Source organism: Hyperolius riggenbachi, chromosome 6 (genome assembly GCF_040937935.1).
Source record: "Hyperolius riggenbachi isolate aHypRig1 chromosome 6, aHypRig1.pri, whole genome shotgun sequence".
NCBI lineage: Eukaryota > Metazoa > Chordata > Amphibia > Anura > Hyperoliidae > Hyperolius > Hyperolius riggenbachi.
The window spans coordinates 60,863,601-60,890,363 of record NC_090651.1 but is presented as its reverse complement, the minus strand read 5'-3'; the positions used below and the strand labels follow the sequence as shown (position 1 = coordinate 60,890,363).

The following is a 26,763-nucleotide window of genomic DNA, read 5'->3' as shown; positions in this document are numbered from 1 at the left end:
AATTGTATGATGTGTGGCCATCTTTACAAAGGTAGGTTGCAAACTGCAACCACCGTATTCGCACAGGGGGAAACAACTGTCCCCGCTCGGTACTCCAGATCCTCTGGAACCTGGTTGGTCACTCTCTCTGGTTTTTCCTTGTTGTAGGTAACTACCTAACTTTCATCTCCTGAGGAGGTGCCTAGTAACTATACAAATAGTTTTTTGTTTTTTTTAGGGAGAGGGGAGGAGGGGGAGGTTCCCAGTGTGTGCTGTTAAAAACTAGGTGCTCTATAAGCAAGTGCCCATGCTCCACACTGTCCACAGATCAGGTTTACCCTGTGTTATTGATCTGAGGAAGCGGGCAACAGGGCAAGGACCCGTGAAACGCTTTGTCAACAGTTTTTATTACTGAAAAACTCTTTCCAATATTTTGGCTTCAATTATCTGAAGAGGTAAGATACCTCTTTTTTTTATAATTTTTTTTTTATAAAAAAATGTAATACATTAATGTAGACAGTATGGGTCTCCTTATGCTGCTCCAGGTGATGGGAAAGATGATATGGAAAATGTAGAGATTTCAAGATAATTAGCTACATTTGGTGTGTCTGAAGCTAAGCATGTTCGGTTTGGAAACCGACCTTCACATCAAGATAAACTTCATTCTTCATTCTTCTGACCTTCATAAAACTCTTACCACGTGCATTATGGGAAATCCAGAGATTACTAGCATGGAGCTTGAAGGTGGGAGGATGGGGGGTGGGGGCAGTTCTAACAGATGTTGAGCCATAATATTAAATCCGCATACCTCTCACCTCTCCGTTCAACCTTTCTTTCCCTTAATTAAATTATGGGGATTTCTGACAAGCGCACCGAATGTAAAACCTGCGCCTCCTTTTTCAAGGTAGATTTTTGGAGGAGAACTCGTTTTTGATTAATCTTTCCCCGTGTGCTGTATGTTTTCCATGTCGTTATAGCAGGATAAAAGTTTGGAGGTTTGATTTATTTTCAGTGCTCTTCAAAGTTTGCAGCCAAAAGCAACATTTTTTTCACTCCTGTAAGAATCAGTATGTAGTATTAGAGAAAAACTGCCAAAAAAGTAAAAATACGGAATGAATATGCATCTACACTGAAGTCAGATATCAATGCAAGACTTGGTTCACACATAAATCTGCACCTTTCCGGTCGGGTCCAGTACTGACCTGTCTTGTTATCTTTGCATGACTGGACTGGAGATGTACACCTTTTATGTGTGAACACACCGGGTACACACCCATAGAAAATTGATTAAAAACTGACAGGACTGGACTGAACCTAAAATGTAAACCTTTTATTGAACACAGCCATAGAAACGCATACAAAACTGACAGGACTGGAAGGGCTTGTTCACACTAAGGGCGTTTTTCGTTTTTTTTAAGCGCCGGCGATTTTCAACATTGCCCTAAAAGCACTTATGCAATGATTCCCTATGGGAATGTTGACATTTGAGTGGTTCCATTCCGATCCGCTCACCAAAGCGCTGCCTGTACCATTTTTTGGGGTGATTTGCCTATAATGGAAGGTATAGGAAAATCGCAAAGTGCTTGAAAAAGTGCTTTGTATAGCGATTTCCCCAGCGCTTTTAAGAATAAATACATTATGTTTATTTTCCGGGTTAAAGAGTTTACTTCCTGACTTGCATCAGGAAGTGACAAAACAAATCACTCTGCAAAAGCGCTTAGAAAAGCAATGTAAAATAAAAAAACTAAAGCACAGGTAAACACGGGGAGGCGTGAAACAAAAAATCACTCACAAAATCGCAAAACGCTGGCGTCAGCAATTGCAATTTTAGATGTGAACAAGGCTGAAAAATACTTATTTTAGGCAGGCATAGAAAAACACATAGAGGAGTAGCTGGGGGGGCGAAAGGGGTACATCTGTCCCCGAGCGCAGCATCGGGAGGGATGCAGTTACAGGTATTACTTTCCCTGATGCGTCGAAGAGTCTATGAAAGACGGTGGAAGGATCCAATCTTCTCCCCTGCTTCCTCCTGCTCTCTGCCCCAGAGTTTTGTTTTATTTTATCTCCCTGTTGTAATCAGCGCTTGCCATGTTTGCATCAGCAAAGAAGATCATCTGAATTTCTGCTTATCTCCTAACTATCTAATGCCTGTTACACACGATGCAATTTCCTGCCAGGTGGATGGGTCAAATTGATCATTTCCGTCATGTCCGATCTGCTACTGATGGAGAAAAGGATTTTGTGCAGTACTGATCTGAAAATCGATGCTGTTCTTAATCAGGTGCAGTTCGGACTTGCAGGAAATTATTCTAAAACTCAAATATCTCTGGGAAAGCATTACGAGGGGGCGCAAACACTGACTTTGTACCCGGGTGCTGAAAACCCTAGCTACGCCTCTGGAAACACACATAAAACGGATACAAAACTGACTGCACTGGAACGGACCGGTACAGATTTATGTGTGAAAGCAGCCAGGGCAGTATCTAGGCTAAATCTCACCCAGGGTGAGGGTGTAAAAATCACGGCCAGCCTTGAATATCCAGATACAGTATATAAATAGTCCATAGTTTGTGGAGTTTTTTTTTTTGGGGGGGGGGGGGATTGATTAGATCACTTTGAGCCAGTAGTTTTCCTAGTAGCTAGATGGAAAAGTTTGTGCACCTCTGCCCTAGGTAGCTTTCCCTTATAGTGTACCTGAGCCGAAGCTCGGATACAAAATAAGATGCTTACCTGAAGAGAGGGAAGCTTCAGGATCCTATTAAAGCTTCCCTCCCCGCTCTTATGTTTCTCATCCCAATTTCAAATAATGCTTTGTTAAATACATGGTTATTGTTATTATTATTTTATCCTGAGTTTTAACAGCAACAGGGAAAAGATTGCCTTCCAGCCAAGTGGCTGCCGCTAGAGTCCTGTATTTCAGTTCACTGTTGTGTCTGGCTGTTATCATCACCAGCTATGAAATGACTATTATTTTTTCACGGGATACTTTACTCAGACGCCCGGGATCATCAGAGAAGCGCTCAGCATTGTCTCCAGAGCCTCTCTTTATTCTTCCACTTCAAACGTCTCAGCGAAGTCTGTATAATTCATAACAAGCTTGACGGTAACATAATATCCACCCACACTATCAAACTACAGCCCTGCTCTACTGAAGTGTCAAGCCTTCATTAACAAAGTGTCCGAACTGGCTTAGGTCTTATCTAACAAAGCGTCATGTCACCTTTGTGTGGGATCTCTGTGATATATGTGGTTAAAATACACTACAGTTTTCACCAACAATGTTTTCGTTAATTTTGTACTGTTATTTGAAGTAGATCCCCAACAATTCAGCATAAAGGTTTTATCTGTCTCTCGTTCCACTGCTATTAAACTGTCTTAGTGGCGCGTTATAAACATTTCCATATATACGATTTTATCTTTGTGACTCTAGTGCAGGTTTATTAACCCCCCAAACTATGCTTGGGGAATTTGGAAGTGGGGCTAAATGCATGGGTGCCCATTATCAGATTAACAAGGATGGATTTCTGGAAAGGTCACAAGTACACCCGGTCCCGGGTCTTGGGCGGCTGCTGCACAAAGGGTTGGCTGGACATGGAAGAGGAGGATGTAAATGAAAAGGGGAGGTTGCACATGAAAGAGAGGTGCTCCTGCACAAGGTTGTTGTACACGAAAGAGAGGGGCTGCTGTACATATACTGTCCTGGCCAAAAGTTTTGAAAATTGCAGAAATACTGTCTTTCACAAAGCTGCTTCAGTGTTTATAGATCTTTTTGTCAGTCGTTTATGTGGTGTCGCTCTCTGTAGATAAGGAAAAAAAATCAACCGCTCCACCAGGGGTGGATATTGGTAATGTAAGAGTGAACAGAGGCGCCAGCATTATAAAAGGTTCTAAAAGGCTTAAAATCCCTCAGGAGGTGGTGGTGGACTCGCCTCCCCAAAGCAGACAAGATACCGTCAGTTTTATGACAACAGGTTTTTTAAAATACTCCAAAACCAACAGTGCAATGCGTTTCACGGGTATGTTCCCGCTTCCTCAGGCAATAAACAGATAGGAGTACACAGTATAGTCTCAAGGTCACGAAGCGCTATTCATGACCTTGAGACTATACTGTGTACTCCTATCTGTTTATTGCCTGAGGAAGCGGGAACATACCCGTGAAACACGTTGCACTGTTGGTTTTGGAGTATTTTAATAAACCTGTTGTCATAAAACTGACGGTATCTTGTCTGCTTCGGGGAATCGAGTCCACCACCACCTCCTACGGGATTTTAAGCCTTTTAGAACCCTTTATCCTGCTGGCACCTCTGTTCACTCTTACATTTATTGACACTTACATCAAGTTTATCCAAAGAGTCAGTATTTGCAGTGTTGGACTTTCTTTTTCAAGACCTCTTAAATTTGCCCTGTGTATACGTGTCCCCCGAGTTCTGCAAAGGTCATTAAATTATTTGGCATGCCGAATCTCTAAGTGACAATTGGCAGCCAAGTCCATTGTTCCCATCTTACCTCATCCACGGGAGCCGCTCCACCATTCCTGGTGCTGTCGTCCCTCCTCCCATCTTCATAGACACAACATGTATTGCACGTCTGTTGCCTAGAGATGCATCTGTACAGTATTAGAGACCTGCAGGATCAAGTTGGATCCTGACTGGCGACCAAATTGTTGGCTAGTTTTGTATGTGTACACATCTTTTGGTACCCTCCAAAAAATTCTTGACCAACCCCCAGCATTGTATGTATAATAATTGTATAATACAGGCCACCAAAACATCTTTCCAAGGACAGCCACTGTGTATGAGAGTGATGAGTAAAAACTACTATTCAAAGCACAGCACTGTGGCGTAGTTGTAAGCAGTCTCGCATGCAGCGCTTGGTCCCTGGTTTGAATCCCAGCCAGGGCACTATCTGCGCAGATTTTGTATGTTCTCCCCGTGTCTGTGTGGGCTTCCTCCGGGCACTCCGGCTCTTTCCCACATCCTAAAAACATACAGATAAGTTAATTGGCTTCCCCCTAAAATTGGCAGTAAACTACGATACATACAGTACATTACATGATACATAATGTACATAGACACATGACTATGGTAGGGATTAAATTGTGAACCCCTCTGAGTGACAAGATAATATATACGGTACTCTATGTTGGCTCTTTATAAATACTAAATAATAATAATAATAATCTTTACTACTACAGCCCCAATAAATGGTTAATCCGTTAACTGTAGGAAGCAACCATATGGACCCCTAGCATAGTTGCAAGCTCTTCACTTCATCCCCTATTGCCACACCACTGTAGTCAAGTGTGGTGGTTATCATTCTGGCAGCAGATATCTTCTATTTCATCTGTAGTTTGATATTTATGGGCACCATTAGAGACCGGTACTTTTACAGGTTTGTCGGGAGGGAGATAATGTTCCTTGTAATATGAAATTGAACTTCCTTTGACAACACCAAAGTTCTGCTTAGAATCAGCTTTTGCCAGGCTGTGTGCCCTCTGCATGTCTTCAATATTTGGCTGTTCGTGTAGCCTAAAGCCAGACAGTTCACAGGGAAGATGGAGGGGGCGGAGTAGCCGCAGATAGATCACTGGCAGGCAGCCGGCCACGCACACTGCTTCACCAGCCAAGGATGAAGTCATTCTCCAACCAGAGTCCTGCTCAGTCACGACAAGAATTCTTGATTTGACAAAGCAAAGGCTACTCGATAAACAATGAATCCAGGTTCTGCAGGAAGCGTCAGCGGATGAGTTTCGATATCATGTGAAACTTGTGTTTGGGTCTTCCCTGTCTGCCTCCCTCCTCCCCTCCCGTAGCTCCAGCTTCCAGCAGCCTTTTCATTTTGGCCTAGACAAGATCTGAAACTGGAGACGGTCTTGTGGTCTTGGACTATTTTAGAGAAATGATCTCAGGGAGAGGATGGATGTGCTTCAGATGAGTTTCAGCTTTTTAGTTGATCTTTTCTAGGCTCTTCACAGTTCTTTTCTTCTTTTATGCTGAACTTATAAATGGCACTCTTAAAGGGCCACTGTATAAACTTTCTAGGATAGAAACTTTTCTCCAGCTGATGATTGGCTATCCGCAGTGAGAAAAATGACGAGTTACATAAGGATTGATTAATAAAGCTTTTTTCTTCAATTAATTTATCTTAAGCTATGTACACATGTAGTAGACTCAGATGAGGCGGTCGATAATGAAGTGCGATGCCTGACCAACCCCTGAGTGTATTGTTCTCTCACCCTACCCAGTGGAAGCCACTCTGTCGTGCACTGGGTGTAATCCCTCCTTCTCCCTCCATAGCAACAGGTGCAACACTAGAATCCCGATCCCTGCTGTCATCAGTACTTTTACATGTATACACGGCCTTACTCATTGTAACGATCGGTGTAACACAGAGAGAATCTGATTATCGGTGATCTGCAGTATCACAGAGAATGCAGATATATACCTGATTATTGATGATCTGCAGTATCACCGATAATCAAATATATCTCTAACCTCTGGACACCTGAGTAATATGAGTGTTTGGTGCAACAGTAATACTTTGAGGAGAGCACCCGTATAGAGGGTGCAAGGCAGTAGAGATACTGCCCAAAGAACAGGTTTCCTTCCAAAAGCCTGAGGCTCCCCAAGGGGAGGAGTCAGGCTGAGACTGGGATGGACCAGAGTGTGAGTGACACTAATGGTGGAGTGTCACTGACAGATCTGTGAACTATCTCTAAACAGAGGAGATAGTTCTCGAGGTCGGACAAGCCAGGTCGGCAACAGACAGACAGATTAGGTACAGCGGGAGGAGACAGACTCGGAATCTTAAGGCAAGCAAGGTTTTGGCAACGGAGTAACAGATATAGCGAAGTACCAAATCAGAAATCAGAAGAGAGGTCAGGAAAGCAGAAGGTCATAACAAATAATCAACAATGTCTAATCTATAGGTGTGAGCTCCTTGATCATCAACACCCTGGAACTAGACTGAAGTAAACAGGATGGTTAAGCTAATTCCTAGACTTGGGTGTGAGCTCCGTAGTCATCAACACCCTGGAACTAGTCTGAATAATAACACAGATAATACACAGTAATCCTAGTCTTGGGTGTGAGCTCCGTAGTCATCAACACCCTGGAACTAGTCTAAAGAATAACACAGATTCTGACAAACAGGTCTGAGTGCTACCACGTAGTGATCGCAATGGCAGACAACCAGAGAATGACCAGCACCCAGTATATATAGCAAGGCGCTCTCCAGCGCCTCCCCTAAGTGGTGGAATTGTCAGCTGACCGGCTTGGTCACACCAGACATGTGTTGCAAAGCACTCGCCGCGCTGGACGCGGAATTCGCCGCACCGCTATCACAGCATGCGGCGGTTACTCCACGTTCGGCCATACTACTAGATGTAGGCCTACGCGTGCAGACCGCCGCGTAGGACGCGGAATCAGCCGCCTTGTTCTGAGTACACGCGGCGGCTTTTCCGCGTTTTCTCACACTCATGTTTTACCTTAACTATTAAAATAGCCATACATCTAGCAATTTTTCTTCAATCAACTAAGCGATCAACTTTTTTTATTAGGCAATTAACTTCAGTGTGGTCGATCAAATGTCGATCGACTAGTGGCCCCACACACTTCAGGCGATGTCCTATGCGATTAAACTTCACTAATCGATCTCACGGGTACAGGCTGGTTGACTCCTGGTGCTGGAATCATTAAATGCAGTTTTGATCAGTCGGGCAATTCTCGATTTAATTCCACTGCCTTACCACCCAGAGGGTTTTGACAATATACATTTATACTGTATATTTCAAGAAATTGAAAGCACAACTTCCATAAAAGGTTCCACAATTCCAGAGATACATCTCAACACGTTCCGTGAAGAGTTTTCCCTTCTTCAGGAGATGGAATTAGGCTGAAGATTTTAAATGTGTAGACTAGTTACTGATGCCCTCATGTTCTATAGGCGTAGACCAAACCCTCACTAGAGGGCGAGAGAAGGGACACCTAGAACGCCTTGTAACACTTGGGAGACCACATCCAGACAAGCTGGCACTATATATGAAGGATTTATTTCCTTTGTTAATTAAAACACAATATAATTAGGGTTCGATGCTTGGCTCTTCCTATTCAGTAAGCCAGTACCTATTCAGTAAGGAATCATTGGGCAAGACTCTCTAACACTGCAAGGTGGCCTACTGAGCACGCCCCTATTGGCTGCAGCTCTCAAGCGCTTTGCGTCCAACAGGAGAAAAGTGCTATACAAATATTAGCATTATTATCATTATATGTTACCCAGGTACTGTGGGTTGTGTTAACTGTGCAATGCGGGCTACTCTGCTGACAGCTGTGCCAACTTTTTTTTTGAATCAACCCATTTTCCCAAAAATGAGCCATAACTCTTGTCTCCTTGCCACCGGTCATTATCCATAATGTGGGGAGACAAAGCAAACAATCATTTGTTTGGTTCTGTGTTTTTCATGTGAGCCAGAAGACAGGTTTGGCGTTTGTGACCATTGTGGCATCATAATGGAAAGGTGTCCATCGTCTCCTTTGAGTACCGCAAAGCTCAGACTTCAAAGGCAAATTTCTCTTTAGTGAAAACAATAATATCATTTTGCTACCTGCTGACCTTTCAAAGTGCGGGCCAGGCGTCTCCACACTGCCTGCTAAGGGCTTGTGGCAATTCTCATGGCCAGCGATAACATCTAAGGTCTGCAGGTTATTCTCACTGTAACATGCACTTTCATTCTGCCCTTTGAAAGGTCACCTGATACCTGCGTTTTTAAAACAGGTACAGAGAATCTGCTTTTTGATCATATAAGGCCTCATCTAGGATGCTAAAAGGGAGCACAATATGGACTAATCTGTTCTAGACTACCATTACGGGAGTCACATTGCTGTAATGTTTAACTGCTGAAAAAACAGCCTTGGCAAGTGATAGAAATACTCCACTTCGTCAGCAGCACAGGCTACAGAGCTGTAGGTTGTGGTCCACTCAGCTCTGTCTGTTCTCTTTGTTATTTATCCCTTTAGCAGCCAATTTATTTAGATGCATGCAAGTGCATAAAATGCCTTCAAAGCCACCAGCAAGCAGAAAAACATTATTTTAACAGAAGATGAAAAAATATCTCCTAGAAGAAAACATTGGAGAAAAGTGAATCGATTAAAGGGCTATACAAGCACTGTTAACTGACGAAGTGGTCAGTGAATTAAACTGGTGAGTAATCAGAGGATGAACAAGTTCGAGGCCAGATTTATACTTTTTGTGCCCCTAGGCCAAGTATGCTGTAACTCACCTTTATTGTGCGCCAGTGCCCCTCCCACTCCACTTGCAGCCCCCTCTTCCATGTATATCAACCATGTACAGCACCCCCTTTGTTCAATGAATCTCCCTTGAGGATCCGTTTCCCTTTTTTGTGTTGCTCCCCCTTTTCAGCCTCCTCTTTTATATGTAGAAACCACTCTTTCATGTTCAGCTGCTCTTTTGGGTTAAAGCCGCCCAAGACCCGGGCCTTTGTGGCCCTTCCAGAAATCAGGCCATAGCATGCAGCCTTATCACCATTTTACAGTTTTTGCAAAACACATCTTGACTGTGTATGTAGATAATGGGAGAAGACAGGAATTCCAATAAACATTTGAAGCCTATACAAGGTTGTAGTAGTTTCTAGTAGGATTTTAACCACGAGCAACATTACTGCAAGTAAGTATCACAGACCCGTTGCTGACCTTACTGCCTACTGTACTCTCTTACTAACCTTGCATAGAGTGGTGGAACCTTGTCCCAAGCTTTCTGTGGAATTCCAGGCTGCAACCTCTTATTCCAGAGATCTGCATCAAATTTCCCTTTATTGAAGGAGCCTGTGAATGCGCAGAATGATAGAAATTTCCTAGTTGATCCACTTAGCAATCAGCACCCACATCCTGTTGAGGAAAAGAGATTTCTCCATCCCTGGCATGGCTTGCGCCTATAATTGAAACCGTACAGTGGCTGAAATTCTCTCCTCTCCTTGCTAACACCAAATTTCCTGAGTGGCAGAGAATTCCTCTCCATTAATCCCTGTCTCATGTCCCTACTTAATTCCGCGCCTATCGCTGTAGGAAGCATTTATCGGTGGCTTCTCTGGCCGGCTGTATTTGGTGATGAGAGCACATTTTAGGGCATTGCGAAACCGCAGAGGATAACATGCGGCTGCTGCCGAGATTACTGTGTTCCGTTTAGCACAGTGAATTCGGGGAGAAAGATGTTTTCCGTTAACAGATACTTAGGCACTATATAATTCTGTATTCTTCAAGGAAATATCAGTCCTTAACCCTTTTCTTCATAGTCTCATTTTCTGTAAAGTGTCAAAGCTACTGAACTTCAAGCATGGCTGAAATTTGGAATATGTGAAACGCCTCGGTTCAAATACGGTACATTTAATCTCGCAGGCTCTTCATTTCCCCTTCTTGACAATAATTACAACAGGCTCTAATGGCGGCACCAAAAATTGACTTTTTTCTCGTTTTATTTCCATATTTTTTTCTTACCACTGGTGTGGATAGCTAAAGTTAGGCCTGAGGGAGTAAGGGTTAAGGTTGGGCAAGGGGGTAGGGAGCTTTGTGACGGCGGGGATGGTTAAAGTTAGGCTTGAGGTAGTAAGGGTTAAGGTTAGTGGTGGGGAGGTTGCAGCAGCGGACGGTTAAGGTCAAGCTTGGGGTATAAAGTGTTAGGGGTGGGGTGTTTGTGGCGGCAGGATTAGGCTTGGGGTAGAAAGGGTTAAGGTTAGAGATGGGGGTGTTTGTGGAGGGGACAGTGAAGGTCAGGCTTGGGGTAGAAAGGGTTAAGTTAGAGGTGGGGGTGTTTGCGACCAGGACGGTGAAGGTCAGGCTTGGAGAAGAAAGGGTTAAGGTTAGAGGTTGGGGTGTTTGCGGCCAGGACGGTGAAGGTCAGGCTTGGGGTAGGAAGGGTTAAGGTTAGAGGTTGGGGTGTTTGCGGCGGGGGTGGTGATGGTTAGGCTTAGGGTAGGAGGGGTTAAGGTCAGAGGTTGGGGTGTTTGTGGTGGGGACAGTGAAGGTCAGGCTTGGGGAAGGAAGGGTTAAGGTTAGAGGTTGGGGTGTTTGCGGCGGGGATGGTGAAGGTTAGGCTTAGGGTAGGAGGGGTTAGGGTTAGAGGTTGGGGTGTTTGTGGCGGGGACAGTGAAGGTCAGGCTTGGGGAAGGAAGGGTTAAGGTTAGAGGTTGGGGTGTTTGCGGCGGGGACGGTGAAGAATAGGCTTGGGGTAGGAAGGGTTAAAGGGAAGGTTCAAGCAAAAAAAAAAAAATGAGTTTTACTTACCTGGGGCTTCTACCAGCCCCATGTAGCCATCCTGTGCCCTCGTAGTCACTCACTGCTGCTCTAGTCTCCCGCTGGCAGCTTTCTGACCTCGGAGGTCAGGGCCACATTGCATACATTTTTACGCATTCCAGCTAGTGCAGGAACAAAAATTTACGCGTTGCACCACTAACGCGTAAAAATGTATGCGTTAATGTTCCTGCACTAGCGGAAATGTGTAAAAATGTACGCAATTCGGCCCTGACCTCCGAGGTCAGAAAGCTCCCAGCGGGGGACTGGAGCAGCAGTGAGTGACTACAAGGGCACAGGATGGCTGCATGGGGCTGGTAGAAGCTCCAGGTAAGTGAAACTCATTTTTTTTTTTTGCTTGGACCTTCCCTTTAAGGTCAGAGGTTGGGGTGGTTGCGGCGGTGACGGTTAGGCTTGGGGTAGGAAGAGTTATGGTTAGAGGTTGGGGTGTGTGCTTCGGGGTGGCGAAGGTTAGGTGTGAGGCGGGAGTTGATAAGATTAGGCATCGGTAGTGGGAGGGTTCCATGTGAGAACAAGCTTAGGTTTAGCTATAGTAAAATACAATTTTTTAAGCCGATATTTTATTATCGTTTTTACACTTTAAAAGTAGAACATCTGTAAAATTACTCGCACCCAAATTTCAGGACACCATTTTATGACGTACGCCCCCAGATATCCACCCCCTCGCAGGTAAATAGTTAAAAGGAGTTATTTGTTGTCTTTCTCTTAACAGTATTAGTCCAACAAAATCCACTAGTAATAATTTTTGGGCAAAAAACTTTTTTTTTAATTAATTTAAAAAAAATTTAAAGAAAAAACGTTTTATTTTTATTTTCATCTGCACTCTTGTATATTCTTCTTTCTTCGTCTATATACAGTCTTCTACACAGCTTTTCTTCTGAATACAGGTAGTCCCTGGTTCCCGAATGAGATAGGGACTGTAGGTTCGTTCTTAACCTGAATCTGTTCTTAAGTCGGAACCCTGCCATCTCTGTTCCTTGTACCTCCTTTGTGCCTCTGGTGTCCCCCTCTCTGTCACCTCTGTCCTCTGTACCTGCTTATACAAGTTTAAAAGCCATTTTTTCTTTGAATTTTATTAAAACCGATTTTCTCAAAAACTTGAAATTTTGAAGTGTTTTTGACTTGTATCCACAGAATCACATAATCTATGTGTGATGATTTGCTCAGCTGCCTGTGCAGGCAGGCAGCTTTTTGACCATTGTGTAGGTTTGCATGCTGCAGGACTCTGGAAAGAAGAGCTTCTGTCAGTTTTGCAGCTTGTGCTTGCTGAAGAATTTGCATACGTTGTCATGCAAATTGCCTGGCCACATTCATTGGAGGTGTGTACTATAAGTACTATGTGTGTCCCACAATGCTTTGCTGTTCATAAGGAGTCTTCCTGTGAAACACTCGGGAGAGTGTCAGTCATGCTCTTGGTTTGAAGATCAGCTTAGAGTAATTCCTGAAATCTGCGCTAGGCAGGTTTTCCCTAGTGCAGTTAGGATTGTTTATCTGTTTGTTTGTTCTGTTGCCATTGCCCTGTCCCAACGGTGGTCGACAGGAAATGGTTCTGATCTCTGTTCTTGGAGTATAGCTGGTGCAGCGGTTGCTACCAGCTATCTCTTATGATCTGTCTATTTGGATCGCGCTAGCCACTTTTCGCTAGCGCTGTGGATCCTTCTGTTCTGTCTCCTGGGATCGCGCTAGCCACTTTTCGCTAGCGCTGTGGATCCTTCTGTTCTGTCTCCTTGGATCGCGCTAGCGCTGTGGATCCTTCTGTTCTGTCTCCTGGGATCGCGCTAGCCACTTTTCGCTAGTGCTGTGGATCCTTCTGTTCTGCTACTCTGTACCTGGATCGCACTCGCTTCTCGCTAGTGCTGTGGATCCTATCTCTCGCTTGTCCCTGTTTTCGTGTGTCTGTCTTGTCTGCTACGACCGCTTGCTGGAGGCTCGGTGAGGTAACCGTTAAGCAAGCGCTCGCGTCCTCTGTTTCATGTTTGTCTGTCAATGGTTAGTTAGGCGTGCTTGTCTCTATTGTGCTTATCACGTGGAGACCGCGCATAACCGCGTGCACTGTTGCGAATGAGTGCGGTGTTCGCGGTTAGCTAGCGTTTGTTATTTTCCGTATCTCCTCATTGTATTATTTGCTGTGCCTTTGCTAACCTCATATTCTGTTCTGATCTGCCTTGTGTCACGTCTGGCGATCGCACCTCTCATGATCGCGTTCCTGTTTCATATCTGCTGTTGTGTGTCGCGGGGTGGCGACTAGGTTGGCGCACACACATACAACCTGTCCCTTTGCTCGTCTCATTCGCAATCGCCTCTCTTGCGATTGCGTTCTGCACTTCGTACAATTCCTGTCTGGCATTTGTGGAGGTACAGAGGATTGGTTCCTCTGCACTCCCCAGCGCCATCTGCCGACAGGAATTTTCCCTCTACGGGTGCGTAGCACCTTTTGCTGGGTGCCTGCAATTACACGCTTGTGGAGGATTTCCGCCGTGTCAGCGCACGCGTTGTGCGCTGATCACGGAGAAAGTTCCACAATCGTTACACTATGCTGTTCATATCGGCGGGTCATTTGTAAGTCGGGCATTCGTAAGTCGGTGACTACTTGTATATCTATAGTCTTACAGTATTTTTTGTCTTCCTGTAATCCTCACCAGTGATAACTGACACTTTTGGTATTTCACTGTCACTCACTCTCTGCTTCGGCAAATGCAGCAGCACTGAAATGAATGGCTGCATATGCAATTTGCAATTCCTCAGCTTAGTAAATTAAAGTTATAGATGTGCATTCTAGCATCTTTTTAATTATGCACTTTAGCACATTCATTACGAAGTTTCAATTATTTAATAATTCAGTTAATTAATTTAATGCAAGAAAAACATTATTTATTAATTAATTTGTATTAATTAATTTTCCTCTCTTCATTGGCTTTCCTTTAGCCAAAGCACATATCAATTTAAAAACTGGTTCATTTGGTCAATCTGTTAATACTTCAGCATCTATTCTGTCTTCAAATCATTCATGCCTGTCATCAGTTAATTTCTTAAAGAGGAACTGTAACCGAGGATTGAACTTCATCTCAATCAGTAGCTGATACCCCCTTTCCCATGAGAAATTGTTACCTTTTCTCAAATAGATCATCAGGGTGCTCTGTATGGCTGATATTGTGGTGAAGCAACTCCCACAGTGTGATGTCAGCAGCATCTAGGTACTGACATCACACTGTGGGAGTCTTGCTGCATTATGGGAAATAACAGTTGTTTGCAACTGCCAAAAAGCAGCATCTTCTTCCACAGACATCACCTGCCAGTAGTAAAGATGTCGCCAGGGACGTTTCTAAGAGCCGGGGCCAGCTCCGGCGGCCATTTTAGTGGAGACAGAAAAGCCCGTCCCGGGCTGTGGGGTCGGGAGCGGCCCGGGGGGACTATTGAACTGCAGGGACTCGGTGGAACGGCATGGAGGGTGCGGATGGCATCCTCCGTGCATTCAAATTTAATTCAGGTACTTAACTTTTTTTTTAATTTGGACTCGTTAGTCCTTTTACGCAAGTACAAAAAAATCACATACATGGGGCTTCCACCAGACGCCTGCAGACTTCAGACTTCCGGCGCCGGGAAAAAACTATCCTCAGGGTCCCTGCAAGCAGCTAGTTTCATTTTGGCCACCAGCTAGTCATCAGGCCAGTGCACCTGCACAGCCCTGGTCGCTAGAGTGGGGCCGAACCTCCGATTTTAGGTTCGCGAATTTCCGCGTAAGGTTCGGTTCGCGTAAAAGTTCGCGAACCGCAATAGACTTCAATGGGGATGCGAACTTTGAAAAAAAAATAAATTATGCTGGCCACAAAAGTGATGGAAAAGATGTTTCAATTGGTCTAACACCTGGACCCCCAGGTGGAGGAGTGGGATACATGCCAAAAGTCCCCGGGAAAAATCTGGATTTGACGCAAAGCAGCGTTTTAAGGGAAGAAATCACATTGAATGCTAAATGACAGGCCTAAAGTGCTTTAAAACATCTTGCATGTGTATACATCAATCAGGTAGTGTAATTAAGGTACTGCTTCACACTGACACACCAAACTCACCATGTAACGCACCGCAAACAGCTGTTTGTGTAGTGACGGCCGTGCTGGACTGGTGCGCACCATGGCGAGAGTGCAGTGGCGGGTTCACTGAACAGGAATACAGTGGCGGGTTCACTGAACAGAACAGGTATGCAGTGGCGGGTTCACTGAACAGTACAGGTATGCAGTGGCAGGTTCACTGAACAGGTATGCAGTGGTGGGTTCACTGAACAGAACAGGTATACAGTGGCAGGTTCACTGAACAGAACAGGTATGCAGTGGCGGGTTCACTGAACAGAACAGGTATGCAGTGGTGGGTTCACAGAACAGGTATGCAGTGGCAGGTTCACTGAACAGAACAGGTATACAGTGGCGGGTTCACTGAACACAACAGGTATGCAGTGGCGGGTTAACTGAACAGGTATACAGTGGCGGGTTCACTGAACAGAACAGGTATGCAGTGGCGGGTTCACTGAACAGAACAGGTATACAGTGGCGGGTTCACAGAACAGGTATGCAGTGGCAGGTTCACTGAACAGGTATACAGTGGCGGGTTCACTGAACACAACAGGTATGCAGTGGTGGGTTCACTGAACAGGTATGCAGTGGTGGGTTCACTGAACAGGTATGCAGTGGTAGGTTCACTGAACAGGTATGCAGTGGTAGGTTCACTGAACAGGTATGCAGTGGTGGGTTCACAGTACAGGTATGCAGTGGTGGGTTCACAGTACAGGTATGCAGCGGCAGGTTCACTGAACAGGTATGCAGTGGTGGGTTCACTGAACAGGTATGCAGTGGTGGGTTCACTGAACAGGTATGCAGTGGTGGGTTCACAGTACAGGTATGCAGTGGTGGGTTCACAGAACAGGTATGCAGTGGCAGGTTCACTGAACAGGTATGCAGTGGCGGGTTCACAGAACAGGTATGCAGTGGCAGGTTCACTGAACAGGTATGCAGTGGTGGGTTCACTGAACAGGTATGCAGTGGTGGGTTCACTGAACAGGTATGCAGTGGTGGGTTCACAGTACCGGTATGCAGTGGCAGGTTCACTGAACAGGTATGCAGTGGTGGGTTCACTGAACAGGTATGCAGTGGTGGGTTCACTGAACAGGTATGCAGTGGTGGGTTCACTGAACAGGTATGCAGTGGTGGGTTCACAGAACAGGTATGCAGTGGCAGGTTCACTGAACAGGTATGCAGTGGTGGGTTCACTGAACAGGTATGCAGTGGTGGGTTCACTGAACAGGTATGCAGCGGTGGGTTCACAGTACAGGTATGCAGTGGCAGGTTCACTGAACAGGTATGCAGGTATCCAGTGGGCTCACTGAACAGAACAGGTATGGTGGGCTCACTGAACAGAACAGGTATGCAGCCAGGAACAAGCTAAGCCTAACTAATCTTTCCCTATGAGAGACAGTCTGCAGCAGCTCGCCCTACTCTCACTAACGCAGGCACACGAGTGAGTGTAATGGCCACCGCTGCCTGCCTTTTATTAGGGGGGGAGTGGCTCCAGGGGCTAGTGTAGCCTAATTGGCTACACTGGGCCTGCTGACTGTGATGTAGAGGGTCAAAGTTGACCCTCATGGTGCATTATGGGGCGAACCGAACTTCCGCAAAAGTTCGCCTGCGGGACCCGAACGCGAACCACTGAAGTTCGCATGGAACCGTTCGCAGGCGAACCGTTCGGCCCAACTCTACTGGTCGCACGTCCCTCAATCGCTCTCCCGTGGTCGTCTTGTGCATGCACAGGACAGCCGCAGGCACACTGGCACGAAAACAAAACTGCGGGGGACTGCAGGATCAATTTTTCCCAACGTGTGCACAAAACGTCTTCAGGGAGCTGGTGGAAACCCCAGGTAAGTGAAACTTTTTTTTTGTACTCGGTTAAGGTTCACTTACTTGCTGACCGCTCCATGCCCCAGGCGAGGACTGCTCCACCCCTCGATTGGCGTGAACGGCTTTCAATGGCGATCGCTGCTCGGAGACTGTTAGCCATCTAATTAGGCTGAACAGCTATGCGATCTAAAGCAGCACGGCTGTCCCTTTTAGAGGCTCAGGGATGATCCGCTGTCAAAGGCTGAAGCCTATGAAAGCCGATCACAGTGATAGGCTGGCAGTGGGAAGGAGGGAGGGGCCACTGCCAAAATAAAAATACACAGTTTTATTTAAAAATAAAACAGGTAAATATTTATTTAAAAAAGACAAACATTGGGGGAGCGATCAGACCCCACCAACAGAGAGCTTGAGATAAGAGTGCGGGAATCACTTGTGTGCTGTGTTGTGCGGCCCTGCAGTGAGTCCTTAAAGCTGCAGTGGCCCTTTTTGTGAAAAATGGCCTGGCCTTTAGGGGGTTTAACACTGCGGTCCTCAAGTGGTTAAAGGACCACTATTGCGAAAAATTGTGAAACTTAAAATATATGTAAACACATACAAATAAGAAGTATGGTATATTTGTTGCATAGTCTATCTCTTCATTTATAGCACTAATTGTTTTTTTTTATTTATGTGTTTTCATGTATTTTAAATTGTACTTTTTTTTTTTTTTTTTTGTAATAGTTACAAGCAAAAGTAAAAAAGTTATATTCTGGTACAAGGAACTGCAAATATGTCTTTGCATTTTCCTATCATATCAGGACATTTCAACCAATGATCCGAGATGAAAATAAACTGGTGAGATAAACAATCGTTTCTATCCTCCTTTTCCTAAAAATTACTTTTTTAAGACACCCCACAGTTCTATTTTATATTTAAATCTACTTTTTAAGTTATTACTGTTTTATTGTCTCTGCTCGATGACAAATTCATTGAAGTATGCCAGAAGCATTTACTGTCAGGAAAATACATAAAGTGCATACACATGTCTATCTCATTATGTCACATGTGACCTTTGTAGTCCTTTAAAATCTTTATTTTGTAAAAGTATGTTTAGTCATGTGACTGCTGTTCTTTAACACCTTCTGGTTCTGAGTGACTTGGCGCCCCATTGACCTCTGTACCCTGGTATTCTCTCCTCATGTGTCCAGCTCCCTACTGTAATCTAATCCTAATCTCTAAAAATGGGTCACTGACCTTCCCTCCTGCCCTGTGCTGAGCACTAACTATTCTCTCCACCTTGAACTTTTACTAAATGCTAACCTTTAAATAAATGCATTATTACTATGGTGTTTACATTTTTTTTCACTTTTAACCCTTTATTTACAATAGTTAAGTGGTCATAAATGATCCCTGGTTACCCAAAACCCACCCTAATAATACAGTTATTAGTAATACAAATAATTAGTTAAATATTAACATATTTCGTAATTTTTCTGGGATGTATTATGTAAAAACAATTCCTGATAAAACAACATGTTGTCCCCAAAGCCCTATATGCCCATATCAAGATTAGCATTTTATGAGGGCTAAAAGGGATATACCTATATTTATCTTAATTTAATAATATTATTGACCAGGTCCTGTTGGTCCATCTGTACTTAGGGCACCTGAATCAAAACAACATGTTTAAAACGCATCATCATTAGCTATTTACTTTGCTATTTACTGGTTGGTGATCAGTGCCGTCACCTCCTGGGACACAAAGCTCCGTAGTGAGAACAAGATTCAAACAGTGATTCCTCAAAGTGACATTGCAGGTCGTCTGCGCAGCTTCCCGCCGGCATGCTCGCGGCTGGATTTAAATAATAACACTACGATCAGGATACTTGCCCCAGCCCCGCATACTGCTGCATTAGTAAATCAGGAGACATCTGTCATTTTGCGACCACCTTTCGCATACATTGTAAATACATCTATGTACTCAGTTATGCTACCTTATGATCAGAATATATCTGCATGTTTTTGTATCTCCCTGAGATGTTCTTGCGGTGTGATTAGTGGGTGGGGAGGAGGGATGCTGTCACTTACACCTCCAAATAAAATAATAAACAGCCCACTGGCATCTTTTATCCATGGGCCTTTCCCTTATTATGTCAGTCTGGTGTAATGAAAGATGCATGAAGAGGACCTGTTGTGTTGTCTGTGTGGCGGCTGCTCCTATTATGAACAGTCTGGTGAGCAGATGCAGCACAGGCTGGAATTCACTAAGCATATATTCCACAAGGAGGATGCTGAGCTCTCTACACTGTTGCATGTTTCACATTTCCATTCAGACACAGTAAAATATGAAACCCTCTTTACCATCTCATCAGCTCAGCTGAGCCTCTTATACGTGTACATTTGGTTGGTGACTAGATAAGAGATCCAAGTGTTAGGGCTGGTGCGCACCAAGAGCGCTTCTCAGCACTTTTTAAAACACTTGTGCATCAAAAAGCTCTTGGCTAATGTATTTGAATGGGATTGATCACACCAGAGCGATGTGCCTTTTTCCCAAACGTGGGTCCTGCAGTATTTTTGCAGATTTTTTAGGCGATTCAGCCTCAATGTTAGGTAGAGGAAAGTGGAAAATTGCTCTTAAAAGCGCTAGATCAGAGCGATTTTCCAAGCGTTTTTGTTACAGAAGCTGTTCAGTTCTAGCTCTACTGTAACAAAAAATAAAAAACACCAAAACGCTCCAAAAAATCACTAGGCATGCTTAGAAAATCGCTAGGCACATGCCCAGAATCACCTTAAAAATCACTTCAAAAAGCTCTGAGCGTTTGCTTTTACACTAGTGCTTTTTGGTGTGCTCTGGCCCTTAAAGAGAACCTGTAACAAACTAGCTTAGTATGTTAAAAGTTCAGGATCAGGCTTACAGTATATAGTCCTAATGTACATTAGCAGTATAAATTAAAAAAAAAAAAGTTTGTGATAAAATAGATGTAATTTCTACAAAATGAAAAATAAACTACCTACTAGACCAGCCATAGTAACCTTGAGGTTTCTGCTCACTCATTGCTCACAGATCTATAAGATGCCCATATACTAACCGATTTTCCATGGCAGATTTGATTGGTGTGATCGGATCTGCAGGAGATCGATGTTCCAGTTTGACTGCCTGATCATAGTTTCCATTGATTTCCGGCTGAAACGGCCAGAAGATCTAGTTTAAAAGGGGGTGGGGGAGTGGCGGCATGCCATTGCCCAGGTCCCAGAGCTGGTTTCCTCCCAAGTTAATAGTGACCCCCAGGAGCCCCTCCGGAGTAGTTTTGGCAGCAGAGCGCACGCCCCACTCACCTCTGGCTAGTGCACTCCCTCCAGTCAGTGTCCTTCTGTCTTCCATGTTTTCCATGACCCGGCAGCATGTTACTTAAGTACGTACAGGACACAGACTGAAGGTAGTGCATTGGCCAGGCAGGTAAGTGCACCCCACTGTTGCGAGTACTCTGCAGGGGAGCAGTATTACCTTGAAGGGAGACTTGAAGTTTCCATTAGCTGGTTCTGAATCGCCAGGGAGGGGGGACAGTGCTATCTGTGGTGATAGCAGGCGGTTCTGTAGAATGTTGTGTAGAGTGTGGCAGGAATACATTCCTCTCTGATCAGATTTTAATGTCAGAGGCAGGGGCGTAACTATAGTTGGCCACCACCCCCTGATAAGACATGTCGGCGGCCCACCAGAGATAATGTCATTAGGCAGAATTCGAGAGGTAGCCTAATTGTACATTACCTGCTCCCAGCAATGGCCGCGTCCCCTCCACTTCCTGGTTAGTTAGCAAGGGCCATGCATGCAGCCAGCCCATCACCATGTGTGGACTGATGCTGCATGGTGATTGGCTGGCTGCATGGCACTTGCTAACTAACTAGGAAGCAGTTAATGTATAATTAGACTTCAGCTGCACATTCTGCATAATGATATTAGGTACAGGACCTCCCCCAGGACTGCCTCTGGGGGCTCACCCAGCTCTTGGGTCCCCCCGCCACTGCAGTAGGGGTGGGGGCTGTAGTTACACCACTGCTCATAGGGATCTATCTTTTGGCCAAACCAGGATCCCATCTATAAGTGTATGAAGTGTTTTGTGGGAAATTAGACTTCTGCAAGTAAAAAACCGTCTAACAATTTTGATTGCATGGCCAAAAGCACTAAGTGGAGTCGTTTTCATGGTCTGTGAGAGTGACTGCTGCTGCCTGGACTGCAACGTCCTGCTGTGCAGGAAGTGGCCGGTAACTGGGCTCCTGGTAAGGTGTTGTTTGTCATTAGCCAATCAAGAGGCATTTACTGAAAACACTCATATACTGTATAATAACCACTTCACAACTGAGGGGTTTTACCCCTTCAGCATCAGAGCAATTTTCACCTTTCAGCGCTCCTTACATTCATTCGCCTATAACTTTATCATTACTTATCACAATAAAATGAACTATATCTTGTTTTTTTCACCACCAATTAGGCTTTCTTTAGGGGGCCACTATGCCAAGAATTATTTTATTCTAAATGTGTTTTAATGGGAAAATAGGAAAACATTTGGAAAAAAAAACCCTTATTTTTCAGTTTTCCGCCATTATAGTTTTTAAATAATGCATGCTACTGTAATTCCATGTAATTCCAATGTAAATCCATGTAACTTATATGCCCATTTGTCCCAGTTATTACACCGTTTAAATTATGTCCCTATCACAATGTTTGGCGCCAATATTTTATTTGCAAATAAAGGTGCATTTTTTCAGTTTTGTGTCTATCCCTAATTACAAGTTATAAAGTAACAGTGTTATACCCTCTTGATATAAATATTTAAAGATTTCAGTCCCTAAGGTAACTATTTAATTTTTTTTTTATTGTAATTTTTTTTAATTTATTTTAATATTATAAAAAAAAATATTGGTAACAATTGGGGAGTGTGGGAGTTAATGAGTTAAAATGAATAGTGAAAATAATGTATTTGTATGTGAACAAATTTTTTGGGTGTAGTATTACTTTTTGGCCACAAGATGGCCACATTTTTTTTTCAGGCGTCCTGCAAGCGTCGGAAGGACGCTTGCAGGAAGGGAGGCTGGGAAACTGAGTTTTTTCACAATGATCGCGCTGCTTCTCGTGGAAGCATGCCGATCATTGCGGGGGCAGAGATCAACGAACAGGAATGGATTTTCCCGTTCATTGATCTCCGGGCGAGCGGGTGGCGGCGTGCACGATCGCGGGAGTGCGAGCGGGAGCGCGGACAGCAGCGGCAGCGGCTGGGGGTGCTCATATCTAAGCTTTGGGCGGGGAACTGAAGTCCAAAGGAGGGTAGATATACTGTACCCGGGCGGCGAAGTGGATAAAGTATCCCTGCAGCTCAGATCTGTGTTCCTGTTGTTTTGTTATATAGTTACATAGTTATTTGGGTTAAAAAAAATAAATAAATCTATCGAGTTCAACCAGAAAACAAAGTACAACACCAAGCCTGCTCCCTCACATATCCCTGTTGATCCAGAGGAAGGCAAAAAACCCTTACAAGGCATGGTTCAATCAGCCCCAAAAGTGAAAATAATTCCTTCCTGACTCCTGATGGCAATCAGATAAAATCCCTGGATCAACATCATTAGGCATTACCTAGTAATTATAGCCATGGATGTGTTGCATCGCAAGGAAAGCATCTAAGCCCCCTTTAAATGCAGATATAGAATTTGCCATAACTACTTCCTGTGGCAATGCATTCCACATCTTAATCACTCTTACTGTAAAGAAGCCTTTCCTAAATTAATGGCTGAAGCATTTTTCCTCCATGCGCAGATCGTGTCCTCTAGTCCTCTGAGAAGGCCTAGGGACAAAAAGCACATCCGCCAAGCTTTTATATTGCCCTCTGATGTATTTATACATGTTAATTAGATCTCCTCTAAGGCGTCTTTTCACTAGACTAAATAAAGCCAGTTCATCTAACCTTTCTTGGTAAGTGTTTTTGTTTTTTTGCTGAAAAAACAGATAATGGTCCCCCCCTTTCTGTCCCTAGGTCACTTTGCACACTGGTTTGTAAGTGGACTTATACAAAAGATGGTGGATGGGATGACAGTTTCTGGATGGATATTGGGCTAGAAGATCTCCTAGAACACAACTATGCCAAAATTGGTAAGTAATTAACTATTAAGTAAAAGAGTTAACATAAGGGTCCGTCCACACTTGTCCATATTCAAGCACTCTTTTATAGTGTCATATAGCTGGACCTAACAATGAATTTGGGGAACATATAGCAGAATTATTAAACTATTCAGGATACCCAATTTCATGTTAATTTTCCCAGAATCAGCATCAAAAACACTTCCTTATTGCTGAATATTGGTATGTAACCCCACCCTCTCAGTCATGCTTAGCCTAGGCTATGATGTCACACACCCTTCTGCCCCAGAGCATTCTGGGAGACCAGATGTTGTTTCTGCTTGATTCGGAACAAACAACAAACATTCCGTTGTGATGCACCTTGCCAGCAGTGCAGATGCCGCCATCTGTTATGATTTTAAGAATGTAAAGGAATGATTTTATAATTGGCAAGCTCCGACTAAATAATTAAAAAAATGAATATTGTAAAAAATAAGCAATTTTATTCATTAAGTTATATTTAGTAAAGTTTCCTTTTAACTGTACACTCCCAGCTCGCTGCAGTTACAAGTATTACAAATTATTAAGGAAGGGGTTTTGACAATGCAATGAAATAATTTAAAGCAATCCTGCAGCGAATCTTATGAAATAATGAATTGTGTGTGCAGTACGGATAATAAATAGAACATTAGTAGCAAAAAAAAAAGTCTCATGTTTGTATTTTGAGTTATATAGCTTTATTCATCATTCTGTCATATTTGCAGCTCTAAAACCCACACGTTGGGCCATATTCTATTGATGAACTCGAGTTCTTAACTTAGGCGATGGGGGCATCGCCTAATCTTATAAAACTTTAGACCCCCCCAGGGGGAAAAGAACTCGCTGGGCGATATAATCGCCCAGCGAGTTCTTAACACGGTATCCAATTACCCTTATCATGCCTCCGGGAAGCGATACTTCCCGGCAGACATGAGCGTTAGCTTAGACCTGCAAAAAGCAGGTCTAAACCGGCTAACGCACGTCGCCGCTGCAGCATCTGGGGGTCTCCTTTAATAAGGAGACCCCCAGAGCTCCCCGTCGGGTCACTGCACACTGTAGAAGCCCCCCATGTAGCTGCACCGGCACAGATCACCCGACGCCTCTCGCCGCAAAATCCGTCGTGTAATTACAGTGTATCTGACACTGTAATTACTGTGCGCATAGAAGGAGCCCGGGTCAAGCATCTTTGAATCTGCAGCCTGGGCTCCCCATTGGTCCGCTGTGTGAGCCAATAAAATGGTTGCGGCGTAACATGTCGGCGATGTTCGACGGGCGAGTGCGCATGTGTGGGGAGTGAGGCTGTGGTGCTGATGGACAGCACCACAGTGTAAACCTCACTCCCCATCGCCCGGTAATAGGGAGCATCGCTCCTTAACAGTCGGCCATCGCGCGAAGGATATGGGCAATAGGATTTGCCGGTAATCCTCGCGCAATGGCAAGGTGATAAGTAGCTCGCATCTGCAAGCTACTTATCACCTTGAATAGGATATGGCCCTTTGTCTTTTAGGCAATAAAAAAATAGAAATAATGACCCTTTGAACTTTCCTGCAGTAAAACCTTATCACAAAACGGTCTCTCTCTCTGTTTCTTGGACTGTATTCAACCCAGCTCAGAGAAGCTTATTTGCATAGATAACTGAAGGTTTTTTTTTTTTACTCTTCCTGTACTGGAAAACAATCGGAGACTCTTTTCTTTGCTACTAATATTCTTTTTATTATCCGTACTACACATACAATTCATTATCTCATAAGTTTATTTTCGCTTCAGGTTTGCTTTAAGTAAGTAGGCTTTCTGCTATAAAACACATACATTTATTTATGCGTTTATTATTTTATTTGTGCATTCTTCTTAAGGCTGGGTGCACACATAATATCACATGAGATGCTGTGTTTTATGTCATGTTTCATTTTATGCTGTGTGCATTTTTGTGCATTTTTTGTGCGTTTTTGCTGCGTTTTTGCACATTTTCGGTGCGCTTGCGTTAGCCTTTTTTTTTTACCGCAGATGCGGTTTTCAAGTGTATTGCATGCATTTTAATGCGTTTGCGGTTCGCATATACAAAACGCATATGCGTTTTTCATGCGGTTTTCTTTTGCGTTTCATGCAAATAACTAGGAAAACACCAGGAAGCGGAAATACATCATAAAACTATTTTTTTTTTACCGAAAACGCATACCATTGCGTTTCCATTGACTTTCATTATGTGCGTTTTTGCAGCATTTTTGAAGATTATGCAATAAAACCTGCGTTTTTAAAAATGCACGCATCAAAAACGCATATGCGTTTTTTCCTGCGGCCCATAGACTTCCATTAGCGGCAAAAACGCAGCGTTTTCCGCAACGCTAGCATTTCTGCTAAATGTGCATCCAGTCTAAGTGAAGGATGAACTTTCTAGCTAGTTTAATCTGGAGAGTTAGGTTCCAATTTACCAAGGCATTGCTGCTCATTACGGTGCATAGAAGAAGATATTTTGTAGTTTTCTCTGCTCCCTTCTCCTTGAAGCCAGGTGGTTCTTCCTGAGCGGCCTGGTGATTGTGCAGATATGTTAATCTTGCTGGGATAATGGTTCCTGCAGTCAGATTCCAGCCACAGTCTGGCTATTCTGTGCAGTGCGCTGTATATTTACACTGATTGGTGGGGTGTTTTTATAATACAGAGGCGACAAGTGTGGCTGAATCTAATCAGGGAGAGCTGCGCACCCTTCTAGTCTAAACAGCTGTCAGTCTTTAGGGTGGAACCAGTTTGAAGTTAATTATTTATGAAGTGCCATTTAGGGAAAAATTGTGTTGTTTTTTTCCAGGTTTGCGCAGCCATTGTTTTTTTTTTTTAAACGATTTTTATTGAAATTTTTGACATAGCATTCGACCTCAAACAAGATTAACAATCACTGCAAGTTTTGTTGCATTACAAGGTACCATGCGAATGCCCACTCAGAAAACCTCCCTTCCCCCCCCCCCCCTCCCCCCTCGGTCACACTGTGTCTCTAGTCTATTTCAGTTCTAATATGAGTATAGTCTCAGTCTCTATAGTTATTACTAGGTACGTCTTGGAACCCTTAGATTGCCCAAAGTTCCACTTATGTCTTCAAGACAGTACCACGAGGTAAAGTCTCTCATTAAAGCTGTTATTTGTTGAGACGAAAATTGGTTAAGTATAAAGCTTCTCCAAATCTTGAAGAATTTTTTAGTTTTCCGCTCCTTTGTCTGAAGAGTGGCTAGATGTTCCATGTTAAAGATGTACAGCAGTTCCTTATTTACTGAAGAAATGTTTGGAGGAGTAGGCTCTAGCCATTTACACAGGATGGCTCTTCTTGCTGCAATCATAATGATGTGGTCAGGGCCGGATTTGTACTTTTTACCGCCCAAGGCCAACTATACCATCTGTATGGTTGTTATCTCTGTGTGCCCCAATGAGAATTTGCCTTACTTTCCATCATTGGTGTCACAGACAATAGCTA

General features: G+C 43.9%; 1 protein-coding gene across 5 annotated transcripts in view; it reads left to right on the top strand.

The window, feature by feature from the left end:
- FGGY (FGGY carbohydrate kinase domain containing) overlaps positions 1-26,763 on the top strand; it is a 339,037-nt gene that overhangs the window by 69,185 nt on the left and 243,089 nt on the right. For all 5 annotated transcript variants that reach the window (XM_068239391.1, XM_068239395.1, XM_068239393.1 and 2 more), the window contains exon 6: positions 23,185-23,300. In XM_068239391.1, the coding sequence (XP_068095492.1) occupies positions 23,185-23,300 (116 nt within the window). The remainder of the gene's footprint in view (positions 1-23,184; positions 23,301-26,763) is intronic.